We start from the raw sequence: 19,510 nt of genomic DNA on the forward strand, positions 1-19,510 counted from the left end.
GTAATGTTAAGTGAAAAAACATAAACTCGAGTCATAATCATTGTTCTTACAATAGGTACACTAGCTTGTGTAAAAAGTAAATTGAAACAGCAGGCGAATACAATACAAAACATAGGTATGCAATAATAACTTTATTATTATTTAAATTAAATTATTAATTGTGAGCGTGACCACGGAATACATATAAAAGTGTTAATATTTCCAACAACTTTTCATAACACATTCTGTTTAACGATGTTAAAATTAACACTCATTTTGATTATTGTTGAAAGTCTTGTTTTTGTGGCAGGATCAGGTAATTATTATCAAAATTATAAATATACAAACCTCCAAAACGCTTTTTATTCGAAATTCAATTACAAATAGATCAGTTTTTATAACTTTGTTTACTGTGGTTTATTGATAAAACAATATTTTGTAATAGTTTCTGATATTCCTGCGTATAGCGAAGCATTTTATATTTTTTTATACCTACAAAAGTTTTATATTACATTCACCTGTATATTTTAGTTTAAAATCCTTGCTTATAAATTCGAAAGTATGTGTATATTTGTTCGTTGGTTTGTCTTTGTTTCACGTTACAACCAAGAGATTGTATAGTTTTATTCTTGTGTGTAAATATAGATAGGAGGCTAGACAGTGACGTAGACCACTTTTTATCTAGCTGAAACATCTCATTCCCTTATAAATTTCCTTTGACTTCGTAGAAGAAGCTGCGTGTAAAAAGCTATTATGACTATTACTAAAAACTAACTAAGACATCGGTTAATACATGACGTGTCTCGTGTCTCAGGAAGTTGTGTTGGAAGAAATGAATATTATGAGAAATGTGCCAGTACTTGCAACCCCCAAACATGTGATAGCATTGGCAAAACGAACCACTGTCCAAAGATGAATGATTGTGTGGGTGCGTGCAGATGTATCAGCGGCTTCTATAGAGATTCAGCTGGTGTATGCATATCGGAAGAACAGTGCTGTAAGTTAAAAATATGCATTCATTCATATACTTTTATCTGCTCAAAAATTACATAATTAACCAAATTAAACTAAGATTCGTTAAAAGTGGTCTTATATATTTTACTAATTTTTTAAAGTTTATTACAGAATCAAATCGATACATTATGTTTTGTAATATTAATGTCTATGAGCTATAATTATTAAGATAATATCCAATTATATAAGATACCCAATAAGGTCGCAAGCAAGCACAACCGGCCTAACGACTCATCCACTAATGATATCTCCAAGTAATCAACTGTGGTTTTTATTTATTTTAAGATAATCAAATGAGTGACGAAAATTCATCGTCACAAGATGATACGCCTGCACCAGCCCCCACTCCACCTGTAAAATCTCCAAACAACAATCACGATCTTTCAAGCAGTAGTGCAGGTAAGCTTAAACTTTTAATAGATAACTTGCAAGTAAATCATAAAATAGTAATAACATTATTGATGATTTTAATTGCGTCAATATTGTGACGTGGACAGTTAAATTATTCGTTGAAATCGTCGTTGATATAAAATAGTTAACACATAATAACTCACGAAATAGTTAACACGTATTAACATAATTAACACAAATAAAAAAATGATCTTTGGCAGACCCAGATCTAACTAATGCTCATAGTTCACGTAGTTTGTTACAGTCTTAATACTGCTGAGTTTATAGTAAAAATATAATTTATCCGTGTATTTAAATGTCGAATAATCGAAATGCAAAGATGAGAAGAGAATGAGACTCATTTATGGCTTTATTTATCGAGAACAAGATCTCAACTAGACAAAACACGTAAAATTCACAAGTTTTCCAATAGATAGAATAATCAATAACAGAATATTATATTGATTTTAGAGGCTGACGCTACATCTAGTGCCAGCAGCAGCGAAGAAATTGCTAAAGTACAAATAAAGCGTAAGTTTTTAAGCTTATATTTTTCAATATTACATAAAAAAAGTTAAGATAAGTTTTCAGCCAACTGAAAGCAGTTGGTTTTTCCAAAATACTTATAGACCCTTTAGAAGAATCCTGCAAACATGGTTGTAAGTGTAAGGAAAACTTCCTGTGAGATGATAAAGGGATTTGTGTTCCAATTACTGAGTGCCCTCAACGTACGTATTATGATCAAATTCTCTCGACCAAAGCTCATTCTTGATCTCAGTAAATACGTTACATTCTACACAGTAGCAGTATTCACAGACTTACACATAATTATAAACATATAATCGTAGTGCACTTTGGTGCATAAAATTACATCGCTATACTTTTTCCCTGAATTGGAACTGAAACAAAAGGTGAAACAAAAGGTACAAAAGCTCAATCGATATATAATTTTCTTAGTAGATTAAAAATAAGCACAAGATACTTTGATTAAAGATGCGTTTAATGTATATATTTAATGCTTATAGAAAACAGATAGGTCATAACAAAACGTTTGTTATAGCAAAATGTGGGCTCAACGAAGTCTACGACCTTTGCCCAGCACCATGTCCACCCAGGAGATGTGATGTTGACGAACGAGTGATTAGATGTAAAAGCCTTCCAAAAGTAGGTGATAAAGAATGTGTACCAGGATGTCGATGTGCTGATAATTACTATAGAAATAACGATGGAGCGTGTGTTCTCAAAAGTCAATGCCGTGAGTATAGTAGCTTAGTTAGATACACAGTTCGTATTTCTCAATATCTCGGGCTATTTTTGATTCTTGACAAAAAGGCAACAAATCACTTCTATTAATTGAAATCTTCCTTGCGAACATTACCAAGAAAATCTCATCAAACCTATCAAACAATTCTTCTACCAATAAAAATATTCTCAAAGCTTTGTATCATGATATTAGATTACTAAATTGTGAATAACAATTCATACATTCAATATGAGCAATAATTCACAATATTCGCTTACAGCTACATGTCTAGGAAAAGACGAAGTATACGAATACTGTCCAAAATCCTGTCCACCCCAGACCTGTGAAAGCCTTTGGTCAACAGCCCCGTGCCCAATAAGACCGGCAGTGTGTATACCCTCATGCCGCTGCAAGCCTGATATGTATAGGAACAAATTGGGAGAATGTATCTCAAAACAGGATTGCCGTGAGTCATTTTTTTTAGAAATAAACTAAACTAAGTTATTATTTTCTATAGTACTTTTAGTAAACTAGGGTTCAGTTTATCTTGAAAAGTAGAACTATTTCAATAAAACAAATTAGAAAATTAATTCTTCCAGGCATATGCATATTGGAATAGTGTTAGTAGAGCAAGATTCCAGAAATATGTTTGGTAATAAAACAAGATTTTACAAGCAAAATTCACTTTGAATACTAATTAAAATTAAAATCTGATATTTACTTTGGCCCGTTCTCCGAGGTTTGCGAACGGATACGTTTTTGACATTCTATGCTAAAGGAACCAATCACCAACTTAATTTGCGGCTAGTCACATTTCCTCGGTAATAATGAAAACTTGTTAATTTACGCCAAAAAGTACATTGTCTAATTTTGTAGAAAAATTGCAACATTAATAAATCACAAACAAGTACGATAAATACAAAATATTTAACTTAAATCTCGAATATAGATACGTAAATGCTTATAAATAATAACACCAATTTAAAATGTACGACATCTCACACCATAATTACCACAATTATTAAATCAAACTATCAAACCACATTTTCCACGAAAAATCCCATTTACCAACTTTTGTTTCTATGTATGAACAATTCATTCATTCATTCGTTATTAGTGAAGTGCCGTGGACCGCACGAGTATTTCACCTGTGGTGGTGCCTGTGACAACGAGTGCGACAAGCTGAGCAGACAGAATCAGACCAGCTGTCCCATCATAAACATCACTTGTAATAGGAAGTGTTACTGTGAACCTGGGTACGCTAGAAACGTGGACAATATTTGCGTCCCCATTGCTCAATGCCCACGTAAGTTGAATATAGCTAAATCTTCTGGAACAGTTTATTCAATAGCCTTAACCAGTGAATTAACTATGAATTAGGCATGACTTAGAACAAAATAAGATTACGTCTTTCAAGCTTGAAATGTAAAAAAAATTAACCAATTTTTTTTCTATGCTGAGCAAATTACACACATACTCGAAATAAAAGTGAATTGTTAGTAACCCGTATAGTGTATATATTATAACCTCATGTAGTTACAGACTATCAAACCTGCGATCTAGCTTGTCCATGCGAAACCAAGTATTCGACAACCCATTTAAAATTCTACCATAAGGACCGATGTTGGTTAATATCGCGAATCTTATAAGATATCAAATCAAGCGGGAAACAATTTTAATTAAACGGTAATTTGTGAAACCCACAAAGTTAACGTGCTGATTAATTTCAGCGGAGTGTAAAGAAAATGAAGTGTATGTTAAAAATGTAAAGGCAATTGGTCGACCCACAACATGTTCGGAGTCAGTATTGGGTCTAATGGAATATGAAAAGGCAAATAAAAGTAAACCAACACCTGGATGCGTCTGCGCTGAAGGCTATGCAAGGAACCATTATGGCCGTTGTATCCCTACTGAAGATTGCTGTGAGATATTTTCTGTTATATTTTGATTCAATAAAGAAGTATAAGGGAGAAGGACAATTGAATTCCGCCAATCTAAAGATGCACTAAATTTTTAAACATCTTCGTATTTTACACACAAGTAAATATGTAATTTCATTTCAGATGCTGATGTCGGTGTTGTTAATTTTGACAAGTTAGATACAAACCAAACCGAGGTTATAATGATAACTGCTGTAGCATGTAAGTATGATGACTATTAAAACTTTTCTTTATTAAATCTAGACTGAAATTTGTTCGCAAATTAAAAGAAAACTATATATCTTTATATTACTTACAATATTTTTCATTTTAAATTATATTTTTTTAGATTTCGTTCCATCTCCCGTTTGTGGAGCCAATGAAGTTATGTCAGACTGCATTAATACTGGATGTGACAAATTGAGCTGTTTTGACTTGGCCACAACCAAAAACTGCCTGTTTATGGTGAAAAAATGTGACAAAGGTTGCCGCTGTAAGGATAACTACCTGCGTGATAAAAACGGCATTTGTATTCCTATCGATGATTGTCCTGCTCGTAAGATATTTTCTTCTTTTATTTTATTTATTTTAATATTACTTGAAAGATTAAGATTGCCAAAAAGAAGACTGTGTGTTTCATAAAAGTTTACAATATGGGCAAAAGATGAAATGAGCGTACATTTTTTTTATCAGTGAGTTTTTGATACCTTTCTATCATTCTACCATCTTATTATTTTGTAATCTCCACCGGTAATTATTGACGAATATCGAAGTAAGATCGGCAACCTTCGAAAACAAATAATAGATGTCGTAATTAAAAAAAAGGTTAACGTTAAATACCTGGTATATTATTAATATTACCATTTATGTTATTTGTTCAAGTGTGTTCAACTTCATTATTTATGTGAACAATAGCACAAAATACGCTATTGTATCTACAGCTTTTTTAGAATGTTTGGCTATGGATGAATGTAGATACTAAAAAATATATTTTTAATGTAATTTTTTTCAATCAATAATATATGTGTTTAATTCATGAAACATAAATAATAACTATTTTTTTACTATTTTGGAACTATTTTTTTATAAATATTACTTTTAGCAAAATGCCCGGGCAGAGATGAAGTGTATGAGAAATGCCCAAAAACATGTCCTCCTCAAACTTGTAGAGGTCTTCAAGCTAAGTATAAATGTCCCGCAAATGCAACAATAGCTTGTAAACCTTCATGCCGTTGTAAGCCTAATATGTATCGTAATGATCATGGAGAATGCATCACTAAGCAACAGTGCAGTAAGTATTATTATATTCTATTTACTAATAATATTTTCTATCAAGGTTTTGTCGATAGCTATCTACCGACTCGAAGCTTTGTCAAAAATACACGTTACAAATTTAAGGTCTCTTGATTTTTATGGGCCCTTTTCATAATTGGCAGCATTGTCCAACAAATGATCGTCAATGTTTGCCGCAATTATGGTGATTATGAATAAACATCTACAAATACAGCCGATCATAGACATTTAGGATTTCTACGCGTGATAGCCTCTAATCGCCCAACGCTGCCCACAGTGCAGAGGGTCCATTATACATAGCACATATTCTTTTTTTAAAATAAGGTAAATTTCCCGTTCCCGGATGAAACTCAAATTCAAACATCATTCATTCAATTATACTTCCTTCGTAAGTGCTTTTGAATCGTCAAAATACATAATTTAATGTCTACATACCACCGCTAATACCAGACCACATGGAATAAATAGATTAATTTCTTACAGCACAATGTAAAGCCAATGAAATATATATACGTAATATAAACGAATGGAATAGGCCTAAAACGTGTGCAGAATTGCACAGCCCTCGACCAAATATACCTGTGGACCTTAAAAGCTTGCCTGTGAGACCGGGCTGCGTCTGCGAATACAATTATGTGAGGAACGATCAAGGAACCTGCATACATATCAAACAATGTCGTAAGATTTTTCATTATAGATTATAAGCAATGAAAGAAATTGTGTGGTGTGAACCACAGACACAATAGAAAATCTATTGTGTCTTGGACCGATCGGGCCGCTTGGGGCTCAATGGGTTAATCAGAATTGCAGCATAGCGGAAATGAGATATTCGATATATGTATATAAATGAGATGATCGGCTCCGGATCATAATACTATAATTTACTTTTGTTATGTAGTAACTAGAAATAAATTGACTTACATAAAAGAAACACTATTTTGCTTTGTACCTACTTTCATTTTATGTATGTATTTTCATATGCTAGATATGATCGTATTTTCAGCTTGTACTTATTAAATTTGAAAGACTATTTTAGCCCCTCAATGCGGATTAAATGAAATATACGTGAATAATACCAGAGCTGATTGCCAACCTAAGAAATGCTCTCAATTGGGATATCCTCTTGAATGTGAAATGCTTGAAGATTACAATAATTACGCAGAACCAGGATGCATATGTAAAGGAGGATATCTTAGAGACGATAATGGTCAATGTATTCCCGCTGAAAACTGCCGTGAGAAATTTTTCTATTCTTTAGTAAATAAGTGCTACCAGAGCATTGACCCGTTTCGGTTTCATATCAATTGAATCATCAAATTTTTAGAGAGATGATATAGTTATAATTGAGCCGAACGATGAATGCAATAAAAGTATAGCGTGTTTAAGAGATTTTATTCGGTCCGGATACCGGTGGTAACGAATGCGGTTTTCTTTTCACGAATAATGAAATATTTGTAGAGTTTAGTTTTCGATTATTGAGAGTACTTTCAGATGGCACAACCAAGTTCCATTATTATGGGTGTAATTACAATCATGCGTCAGAATTTACGTAATCATTATCTAATAATTATTTTTGTTGTGTAGCATCATGCGGAGGTGACCCAAATGCAATGAAGGGTTGCGGAGTATATTGTAATACTTGTGACACCTTAAGGAACGGTCCCAGACCTTGCCCAAGGATATGCGTTAGAAACGGTTGTAACTGTAAAAAGAACTACATATTTGATGAAACACAATCAAGATGTGTTCTACCACAAAACTGCGGTGAGTTTTCTCTTGATACGATACCAAGAGAAAAATAAAAGTGATAACACAGTTATTCGCTTTTTCAGGTACTAGAACCTTGGAACCATATTATTATTTGTAGTTGACCTGAAATATTTTGGCCTTCTAAATATGGAATAATAAATATGTTTGTCGTTATTCTGTTTTTATTTAAATATATCTGGCAAACTTGGAAAAATAAAATTACGACGATTTAACTTCACGTTAGCCTGTTATAACAAAACTCAAAATCGTCCTATGACCCATGTGAGGAATTAATTTTATAATCATTTGAATTTAAAAATTAATTCCTTAAAAGTAAAAGCTTTCTGTAACTAACTATAGCATTTCTGAATCTAACAACTGCTTCTCCTTTATTTGATGCTAATTCCTTAATATAATTATTAGCAAGCTGTGTTAGCAAGTTACTTTCCGAAATAAATGTTTTGCTTAGATTAAAAAGCCAATTGAGATTTACACGGAAAACCTATCCTTAAAACTAGCAACACTGTGACAGGGCACGGTTTACTTTAATTAAAGAAGAAATGTGAAGTATGTACAATGTACATAAAACTTTGACCTTCATGTCCTTACTAGAAAAAAAAATAGTTATCATACATTACATTCGAGGGTAGATGTAAAACTGTTAACATTTAAAATTTTTGCTCTCTGATATTTTTATATTTTTTATTATAATTTTAAAGTATTTGGTGAACTTTCCATGATATAAAAGTGTTCTGTACTCACCAGCATAGTATCCCTATACAATTCTCCTTATTTTACTGCAACCTACTTCAAGATGGATTCACTACAACAATCACTTGCTGAAATGACTGTTATGTTCAACACAAGGATGGCTGAATTTCAAAATTCCCTACTTGGCACCAACACTACTTCTACAAACACATCTCTAGCTGAAGATTTTTCACTATTTCGCAATTTTGTTGTTTCCTCAATAACTTTATTGCATAAACAAATTAGTCTCCTCTTCAAGATTCAAGATCAACAAGAGATGAGATCTAGAAGGAAAATGTTGCTTGTCCATGGTATTGGTGAAGAAAAGGATGAGGATTCATCCTCTATTCTTATCAAGAACTTATCAAATAAAATGCCAGACGCCGGGCTTAGTGCTGCTTCAATAAGTAAGTGCCATCGTATTGGAACATCTAAAGGTAACAAGCCAAGACCTATACTAGTCAAATTTAGAGACCAACATATAAAAAATAAAGTCTGGATGCGCAAAACTGCTCTCAAGAATTCTGGAGTCACCATATCCGAGTTTCTTACAAAGTGTAGACATGACTTGTTTATGGCAGCACGGCAAAACTTTGGAGTCAACAAGTGCTGGACACGAGATGGCATCATATTTGTCATAGGCACGAATGGGAAAAAGCATCGCGTTGAATCTTCCTCTGATTTGAACTCCGTTCCTGGGATGTCTGATAAATTGGATGCAAATGCTGATCCTCCCATGGCTACTATAGATGATGCGGTCAATAAGGAAAGCTCGGTTGGTACTAGACCTAAGAGATATAACAGAAAATGAGTTCCTTATTCACTTTCTTTCACTTTTCCTCTTGTAAAGTATTATAAATTTTATTTTTATTTATTTTTTTCTAAATTTCCGCCCATGACTGCTTTATAGTGGTATCTTTAACTAATTTTTCTTATTTCTTGTAATGCAATGATTATCTTGTTGTACTTTTACAATAGACACTTATTTTCTGATAAAAGTACCTAATTTCAAGTTCAACTTGATAAAGTTTGTTTACACTTTAGAAACGTCACTATACGTCACAGATTAATAATATGTCAATTGTCAATAGTTGGGTTAAATGTCATTTGGCACTTATGACTTTTGTTTTAATATTGCCATATCTGAATAACTGACTTAGATTCTTTAGGACGTAATGTGAACATAAAGATGTCATGCGTACGATCGAACGTAATGTTGCTATTTTGGTTTCACTCTTTATAGCTGGAATGTACTGTTGTTTAACTTTTTAGTATTTAAATTAACATAGTATATTTGTGTGATAAATTTGTAAAATTAATTTAGTTTTGTACTTTATTTTAATTTAATGCTAATCGGAGATTTCTCTGATAGTGATACATATGTTACTGCTTCATCCGATAGCGAGAATAATGATAGTAGTTTTTCCAGTGTGACTTTCTCGTCGTTAGACAAAGTGATTAGTTCCCATTTATCCGATTGTTTGAAAAACTTTAATGTAGTCCACATAAATGCCCAAAGTATTCCGGCCCACTATCCAGATCTCTTATCCTCTTTTAATAACAAGAACCTTGGCGCCATTCTTGTGTCTGAGTCTTGGCTGAAACCGATTTTACCGAGTGCCTCCTATTCATTACCTGGATTTAACTTAATCCGGAACGACCGAATCGGAAGAGGAGGAGGTGGAGTGGCTATTTATTTGCGTTCCGATATTCCTTTTACGATACTGAGTCAGTCTCTCCAGCCTCCCCCGCCGAACACACCCGAATATTTACTCATTGAAATATCCTTAAATTGCACAAAGCTCCTACTTGGAGTAGTGTACAGTCCTTCTCTTCATGTCAATTACTTTTCTTCTTTTGAGACTCTTCTTGAAAACTTTCTTCCACTCTTTAAGCATGTTATTATAATGGGAGATTTTAATACATGCCTTTTAAAAGACGATCACCGCAGCAAAAAACTTTTATCCTTGGTAAATGCATGCAATATACACATACTTCCACTCTCCGCTACTCATAAAATTCCAAATTGTACCCCTTCCCTTCTAGACCTTATCCTTGTTTCTTCCCTAGATCATGTCTCGAAGCACGGTCAATGCCCTGCAGATTCTTTCTCGTGTCATGATCTAATCTACCTCTCTTACAAAACCCGTCCCCCTAAATTCAAACACAAAATTCTCATGCAGCGAAATTTTGGTGGTATGGATGTAGAACGTCTCCGGCAAGACGCTAAAAACACAGATTGGACCCTACTTATGTCAGCAGATTCAGTGGATCAAAAAATTGAGAAGTTTAATGCTGAGATCTTAAACTTATTTGATAAACATGCTCCTGTAAGACCAATTAAAGTAAAACACCTTCCTGCCCCTTGGCTCTCTAGTGAAATAAAAATCCTGATTGATGCCAAAAACAAAGCAAAAGCTAAATATAAGCATACAAAATCCTGTCAGACAGGGAAACTTTCAAAAGAGCAAGGAATCGTTGCAATGTGGTATGTAGAGACGCTCAGCGACGACACATCCATCAATCTGTTGAAAATGGGGACAGTTCAAAAATTTGGAAATTTCTCAAAACTCTAGGCATAGGTAAAAATAATGACTCTCCTTTAAATAATAACATTTGTATAGACTCCTTAAATAAACATTTCTCTTCTTCTGCACCTACTTTTAAAGACGGCAATAAACACTCAACAATATCTAAAAATATTTCAAACACTTCATCTTTTAGCTTCCCGCCGTTCGTTTTTAAGCAAATCGCTCGCAGTGATGTTGAGAAGAATATCTTATCGATTACCTCTAAAGCAGTCGGAGATGATGGTGTCAGTCGTAGTATGATCGTTCCCATCCTTGATATTATTGTCCCTGTCATAACTCATATCCTAAACTGTTCCCTCGATACTGGAGTATTTCCTAATATCTGGAAAAAGGCTAGTATCATTCCCATTCCTAAGAAAAGAAATCCTTCATCCCTATCCGATTTTCGTCCTATCTCAATTTTACCCTTCCTGTCAAAGCTCCTTGAACGTCTCATCCACCAACAACTATCCCAGTTTCTTCATGCCAATTGTCTCCTTGATCCCTATCAATCTGGTTTCCGCCCCGGTCATAGTACGACTACAGCCCTTTTGAAAATTACTGATGACATACGTCGAGGAATGGATAACAAAGAGCTTACAATTTTGACACTGTTGGATTTTAGCAATGCGTTCAATACAGTTGATTATGATGTATTGTTGAGTGTACTGCTTTCCGTCAATATATCCCCTGCGGCAATAGAATGGTTTCGTTCCTACTTGCACGGCCGTCGACAACGCGTTAAGGTTGAAAATACTTTTTCTTCCTGGTGTGACGTAAGTGCTGGTGTACCACAAGGGGGCGTTCTATCACCTCTCTTATTTGCGATTTTTATAAATTGTGTTACCACAAGACTGACCTCACATTATCACCTATACGCTGATGATCTCCAAATTTATTCACAAGCCACTTTGACTGATTTACCTGAAGCTGTGAACTGTATAAATCGTAACCTCTCACACATATCTGATTGGAGTAAATCTTTTGGACTGAGTTTAAATCCTTCAAAATCTCAAACAATTATATTTGGCAGCCAAAGTCTCCTTTCTAGGATTAATTGGACGACTCTGCCACCGATTGTACTTGATGGTACTACTGTTCCTTACAGTAAATCTGTTAAAAATCTCGGTATTATACTAGACGAAACTTTGTCATGGTCTCAGCAGATTAAAAACATAAGTTCCAAAGTATTTGCTGCCGCCTCTAGTTTGCGTCGATTGCGTAATTTGCTTCCCATTCCCACCAAAATTTTGCTGGCCCAATCCTTACTTCTGCCAATCCTTGACTACGCTGACGTATGTCTTACTAATCTAACTCAAGAACAACTTAATAAACTTGAGCGGTTACAAAATTTTGCTGTGCGGTTCATTTATGGTCTGCGCAAGTATGACCATGTTTCGGAATTTCGGTCAAGACTTCAGTGGCTCCCCATCCGCTTCCGCCGGAATACACATATCCTTGCCTCTCTTTATTCCATTATCTTTAATCCCACATCACCTTCCTACTTAAAAGCTAATTTTGAATTCCTTGGCACTAGGAATACGAACTTACGATCAGCTGAAAATCTTACCCTTCATATACCTTCCCATTCTTCCAATTTTTTCCATTCTTCCTTTTCCGTTCAAGCAATCTGCTTGTGGAACTCCTTGCCAGTCACGATAAGAAAAGCACAGACCCTTCACTCCTTTAAAAGTCAATTGAAGAACTACTACCTTCGCTCGATCACTGACAAATCATTAAAATAAATCTAAATTTAAGCTTTCCATCTGTATAATTTTAATCTTATTGTAATATTAATGTATCAACTTATGTGTCCTTCATTATGTATAATACTTTTCTATGTTTACTCTTTCTTCTTTCCTTGTCTTACTCTACTCTTTAATTCTTGCTCACTATATCTATACATACATAGAGTTGCTTGGAAGAAATCGCTCACGAGCGATAAAGCCGCTCTTTGTACATCTATATTATAAGCTATCTTATCTATGTAACAAAATTTACTACTGTGTATGTACAATAAAGAGTATTTCATTCATTCATTCATTCATTCATTCATTCATTCATTCATTCATTCATTCATTCATTACGAATAAGCGTCAAAAAGCCACACTGCCCAAATATAATTAATTTGATAAATGCACGTGGTCTATGAGAAATGATAGTATGAAATTTTGCGATATATCTATTAATTAATTTAATTTAAATTAATTTTAGAAACTCTTAACAAAATACTACATTATATTACATTGGCTCAATTACGAAGAATAAACGACTAGTGTTCGGTTATTAAATGTTACAAAATGATAACTAAGTAAATGCAAGTATTGTGTTATTTCGTTAAAAACATAAACCAATAGAACAGATAACACAAGTGGAAATCATTGATAAAATACTAGTGTCTTATTGTGTGTACCTATGTACAATATGTTCTGTTTTGAACAAGAGTAATAATACATTACTAAATAGTTAAATACTACGTAAGTAATAGGTAGGTACGTTATTTATTATTCAGAGGTTGGTTTAAGTAACAGAAAAAGAGCCTTTTTGTTAGGTACCTGCTTTATTATTTTGAAAGTGGAAATTAAAAGTATTTCTATTACAAAAATGAATTCATGAACTTATAATATTAAAGTAAATAGGTATATTTCATAAACAAATATAAAAGATCGTATTTGATATTTTAAATACTTATAGTCCGGTCTATTTACACATTCAAGTTTACATAAATTCCCATAAAGCTGAATATTGGCATAGTTGTTCAAAACATCATTATAAAGAAAATCTCAAAAGTCCTCATCGTTCCGAGGTGTGCTAAAAATTTGGCACGGGGTCAAAGGTCAAAAAAATGAGTTTTTTGCGATTTTTAGCGAAACGGTGAGTTTTTTCGCAAAATTACCCCAGTACAAAATTGTAGATCACAAAATTCTCTACAAAAAATATATCAATAATTTTTTTCCTAAAAGCCACCATTTTGGAGATATAACGTTCCGAAAAGTTGGATCAGTCGTAATCCCTCTATTTTGCACACGTTTCCACGCCACCTATGAGGTAGTGTACAAAGCGCGTTTTTTTTAACGTGGTTTCCCCAGTAGGCCTATTCCACGGGTCTGCTGAGATTTTATATGTTTTAAAACTATTGCAAAATAATATTATATATTATAGTGGGCAAAAACAACGGCGGTGTAATTAAATAAAATACTTAAAATAAAAAGTTAGTCGTCTGATTCATAACTGTCCAAGATTTCTGTTTCTTCTTCTTCTTGATCTTCTTCTCCTTCTTCTTCCTGTTCATCCTCTTGTTCTTCTTCTTCTTCTTGTTCTATTTCACACGTAAACTGCCCCAATAGCGATTCCTGATCGGTATCAAACGAATCTTCAAGAGTTGGTGACTCAACATTCGAGCATGATCGGCCTTGACAGTGTGTGCATGCCAGGGAACAAAACAGTCCAACTTTTCTGCAACCACATTTTGCACTACACCCTTTCTTGCAGTTGCAAAATATTGTGTTGAGAAGTTTCTCAGGTGCTGGTGGAAGTAAAGTTTGAACTGGCTCTAGTGTATTGTCGATCAACTTCCAACCCCAGTCTTTAGGGTCCAGCTGATTACCAAGCCACACTTGAACTTGGTAATATACCCGAAACAGATGTTGATGAGTTTGCTATCTGTACCCGAGACATGGGCGGGTGACTTCACAGTTGAAAAGGGTCTAGTTGGCTTGGTCACGTAGTATTTCATATATTGGGCATGCCAACATAAAGCAGGTATACGACCCTAGCCACGCGGACAATAGAATAAAAGACAGATGTTATCCCAAGGTTATACTGACGTACAAATTTAGGAACGGGGTTTCATTATACCTGAGATTCTCGTAATTTAACTTATATTTTACATAAGCAAGTTACAATAAATAATAGCGAACTTATTTTAGTTCTATTACACCTTTAGTGACTTTCATATGTGGCGTACGTGTGCAAAATAGAGGGATTACGACTGATCCAACTTTTCGGAACGTATATCTCCAAAATGGTGGCTTTTAGGAAAAAAATTATTGATATATTTTTTGTAGAGAATTTTGTGATCTACAATTTTGTACTGGGATAATTTTGCGAGAAAACTCACCGTTTCGCTAAAAATCGCAAAAAACTCATTTTTTTGACCTTTGACCCCGTGCCAAATTTTTAGCACACCTCGGAACGATGAGGACTTTTGAGATTTTCTTTATAATGATGTTTTGAACAACTATGCCAATATTCAGCTTTATGGGAATTTATGTAACCTTCCTCCTGATTTTAGGCTTAAATAGACCGGACTATTAGCTAATATTAAATTATGAAAACTGTTATCTTTGACGAATAAAAAATCAATCAATTTGTAAAAGATTGTGAATCAACACATTTATTGAGCCCCGAGCGGCCCGATCGGATCACGACACAATAGATTTTCTATTGTGTCTGTGATTCCGGGGGCTGAGTTATTACCAACATAATATATTTTATACAAATTTCCCGTGATAAAAAAACTTCAATTATATTTCTTGTAATCTTTATAAGTTATATATATTTAAATAGCAATATTGCAAATTGTTTAAACAAATTGCCAAGTTGTTATTGAAAAATAATTGAAAATACGCCATGTAAATTGAAGAGTATAAATTGTTAAATGAAAAACGAAACTTGACACATCGTAGTGAACTCCACAATGTTGAACACATTGGTTTTTTGGGCATCTTGACTCGCTTCGGTTATACGTAGGGGTTATTTACACTTACATAATATTATTTATATAATATTATATTCATAATCAAAATTAGAAACTAAGCAACAATAAACACAAGGTGAAAAGCTGAATATAATGCAAGTAAAACAGCTAGGATAATCAATTCAATTCCTTTATTAAAAAGGTCCTGTTTGTGACAGTTGTTCTGTTGTGTTGCTGTAATAAATTACTCTTTATTAGTTTTTCATTAATATATAATATAGAGTATAGAGCACTATAATGTACTCCTTTTTTAATCTATAAATGCTGAACATAACATCATGAAGATTTTTTACTAACAGAGAGCTTTTTCTTAACCTGTCCGAAGCCGGGGCAAGCCTAATTTTATTACAAAAAAAAATCGTAGTACACCTTCATTATTCGCAACGAACAAACTAGAGACCCAAACAACTTTTTCATTGTTAATTAAAAGCACACTTCACAAATTCTACTTTATTTCATAATTATATTTTACTAGCTTTACGCCCGCAGCTTCGCCCTCGTTTTCAAAGAAAAACCCACATAGTCTCATTCCCGTGCGATTTCCGGGATAAAACCTGTGTTAATCCAAGTTACCCTCTATATGTGTGCTAAATTTCATTGTTATCGGTTCACTATTTCATCGTGAAAGAGTAACAAACAGACACACCTACTTTCGCATTTATAATATTAGTAGGATATGACAATACAATCTGACGATGATTTCTTCATTGAAATAACTAACAGTAGTGTAAATATTTTGTGATGCGTAACGTATGTTCATTAAATAAAGAAATAATAAATAATATGTACAAACTTTGTCTAGTCAATCTGAGGTCACACAAATTAACTCTTCTGTACTCTATCTTGTCATAGCTGTATAGTGTACAGTGTACACGTATAAAACTCAAAGATATAATTAATAGACAATGGAGTATAGAACCAGATTCTTATTTGAAAATATACTCTTTAATAATGAATATTTGCTTAATTACCCCGCGAATCAAAGTCTATTGCGGGGTCCGCTGGTATTAAATACTAGCGGTCCGCCCCGGCTTCGCCCGTGGTACAACATATTTCGCAATAAAAAGTAGCCTATGTTCTTTCTCAGGGTCTAAAGATTGTCTGTGCCAAATTTCATCAAAATCGGTCCAGTAGTATATGAGCCTATTCATTACAATCAAACAAACAAAGTTTTCCTCTTTATAATATTAGTGTATGTAGATGTAAAAAATTGACAAACATTTATTTAATAAATTACTTCAATAAAAGTAAGACTAATAGTCTCCAATGCTGTAATTACCAAACATTAATTTAATAATTACAAAAGAATTCAAAGGCGAAAATGTATCATTCCCAATTTTAATCATGCCATATTAGAGGTATATAAAGAGTTTACCAAAAATGTGTTCATAAATGTGAAATATTTTACCTTCATTAAAATTTCCAATGCAGTGGAATAAATCAATGCTGACTTAAATTACAGATGTTATTGAATCATTTGCGTATTTATCTTCATACACATATTGGATTAATTAAAATCAGGAAAAAAAGGTCTCAAAGGTTTTGTATTTCTAAAGGTTCGTCAGCGTCATCGTCAACGGATCAAGAACCAATTTGCGGACCTGACGAGGTTCCAGATGACTGTATCAATGGAGGATGTGGAAGGAAAAATTGCTCTCAGTTGGGTTTACCAGCATTATGCATCGATTTAATTGCAGGCTATTGTAAAAAAGGCTGCCGCTGCAAGGAGAATTATCTGCGAGACGAAAATGGGATTTGTGTCCCCGTAGCACAGTGTCCAACACGTAAATATCGGCAAATTTTATCAATCATCATAATATTATCTAAACTTAATGTCTCAATTTTACTGCATTGTCATTACATAAATTTAACTTTATTGAGTAGGAATGTATAACTTTTATATTGTATAAATCTCATTAACACGTATCTTCTACTTTAAGCGGACTGCGGAGAGAACAAGGTGTTCGATCTCTGCCCGGCTTATTGCCTTCCAGATTGCGACGTTGACGAAAGTTCAATTCTATGTAAAGCAGCCCCACAATTGGGGGACAGTGATTGCAATCCAAGCTGCAGGTGTGCTGATAATCTGTATAGAACCAGAGACGGGTCCTGTGTACCCAAAAACGAGTGCCGTAAGTTGACTTTATCGTCCCCTGTTAAACGGCTTCTTCGTAGGTAAAAAAGGAATTAAACCTGCACATTCATAATAAGCCAGTTTTTTGTAAACCTAAATGCTAAATAGGATACTTAAATTACGAAATAGGATACTTCAATATGCAAGTCCTTTGAGTATATCTTCTACACGAAGGACATCACAAGTCACTAACTAGGGAATACAAATATCTGGAAATACTGAAATTCCATGAATTCTAGTACATATAAGATAAGTATCTCAGATAAGTACCTATATTTATACATGCTTAGTCTAGTCTAGTGTTTCAAAACATCTTATGTTTTATTATATTTTTTTATCCACTCAACGGTCGGGCGCTCAAAACATCCTTACCCACTTAACGGTTCAACGCCTCCTGGCGGCAACTATTTTGACCTGCTCGAATGGTTCTATGCTCCCTGGAGGCAAGCACGCAGCTGTTTTAAATATCCACTTTAAAATACACCAAACTCTTCCTGTCCCTGTCCAACTTATACAAATTGTAATCTACACATCCCATTCTTACAATATTCGAAGAATTATGGTCAAGGTCAATACAATTTTGTCGCGTTATGTTAGTTTGAAGTTCGTCGTAGTCTTGGGAGTCTTTTCATTTTCTGTCTTCAAATAAATAATATTTTTATATGAGATGTGGTATTTTATCCTAAAACAACATTGTAAAGTATAAAATAAATTTGAATCAAATAAATGTTTGTGTATCAGTATTATCACATGTTTTAACAAGAAAATGGTGAAATATTTCTTTGCAACTTCAACTCATTATTTTTAATTGAATTTCAAATAAAAATACGATGTAAATAATACTGTCTTAATGGAAATTTCACTGGAATTACGAGTAATTCTTTTATTTTTTATAAGTGTTTGCCATTTTTGAGAAATCTTCATTACAAGCCGATTGCGCGCCCGCGAGCGGGAGTACGCGCGAGAGGCCTAACCAGTGACCACGTAAGGATGTTTGGAGCGCCCGACCGTTGAGTGTTGACCGTTGAGTGCCTCCAGGAGGCGTCGAACCGTTGAGTGGATTATTGTTAAAATCATTATTCAAAATTTATTTCAAAACTCGTGTTATCCGTTGAAATATTCAATTATTTTATTCAAGAAACCTGTTCTTTCTATCATATTTAAACAGTGTTTTTCTTTACAGCAAGATGCGGACAAACCCCGAAATTGGTCACCAAATTCTATGCCAAATGAAAGTTTAATAAGTACCCAAAGTGTTGTGATTCATTTTAAATTTTAATTAATAAATACATTGCGTTAATCATGTTACTATGTATTTTCCTTAACGTCCCCATTATGCCCCCCTCTCCCCTACGTTATTTATTATTATAAGTCACTGTACACTTATGTTTGTAAACCTTATTGTTTCTGATAATAGAAAAGACGTGTGGCACTCGGGGACTGCCGCGTTAAAGCTATTGCATCTCCACACCTCCGTACCCGTCCCCGTAGGTAGCGTGTGTTTTTTTCGTTACAAAATTTCTGCATTCGGTCCCCGCGCTCAAGGCCCGCGACAAAAGCTATGCAATAGCTTAATAAAAAAAATGTAAAACACAAAATCGTATTTGAAATTGTTTAAAGGTACTATAGCTAATATCAAATTATGATAACTGTTATCTTTGACGAATAAAAACTCAATTACGATTACACATTTTGAACAACATTTTATGC

At 33.9% G+C, this 19,510-nt stretch overlaps 1 protein-coding gene across 1 annotated transcript in view; it reads left to right on the forward strand.

Moving 5' to 3' along the window:
* The first annotated feature begins 214 nt into the window (after positions 1–214).
* Positions 215–19,510, forward strand: part of LOC123692679 (zonadhesin-like) — a 31,110-nt gene continuing 11,814 nt past the window's right edge. Inside the window, exons 1-16 of the mRNA XM_045637451.1 lie at positions 215–295; positions 794–976; positions 1,279–1,392; positions 1,855–1,914; positions 2,444–2,638; positions 2,907–3,092; positions 3,744–3,932; positions 4,357–4,548; positions 4,690–4,767; positions 4,895–5,101; positions 5,648–5,836; positions 6,322–6,516; positions 6,875–7,072; positions 7,423–7,602; positions 17,223–17,450; positions 17,607–17,798. Of these exons, the coding sequence (XP_045493407.1) occupies positions 235–295; positions 794–976; positions 1,279–1,392; positions 1,855–1,914; positions 2,444–2,638; positions 2,907–3,092; positions 3,744–3,932; positions 4,357–4,548; positions 4,690–4,767; positions 4,895–5,101; positions 5,648–5,836; positions 6,322–6,516; positions 6,875–7,072; positions 7,423–7,602; positions 17,223–17,450; positions 17,607–17,798 (2,647 nt within the window). The 5' untranslated portion in view covers positions 215–234. The remainder of the gene's footprint in view (positions 296–793; positions 977–1,278; positions 1,393–1,854; positions 1,915–2,443; positions 2,639–2,906; positions 3,093–3,743; positions 3,933–4,356; positions 4,549–4,689; positions 4,768–4,894; positions 5,102–5,647; positions 5,837–6,321; positions 6,517–6,874; positions 7,073–7,422; positions 7,603–17,222; positions 17,451–17,606; positions 17,799–19,510) is intronic.

Source organism: Colias croceus, chromosome 6 (assembly GCF_905220415.1).
Source record: "Colias croceus chromosome 6, ilColCroc2.1".
In the NCBI taxonomy this organism is placed as follows: domain Eukaryota; kingdom Metazoa; phylum Arthropoda; class Insecta; order Lepidoptera; family Pieridae; genus Colias; species Colias croceus.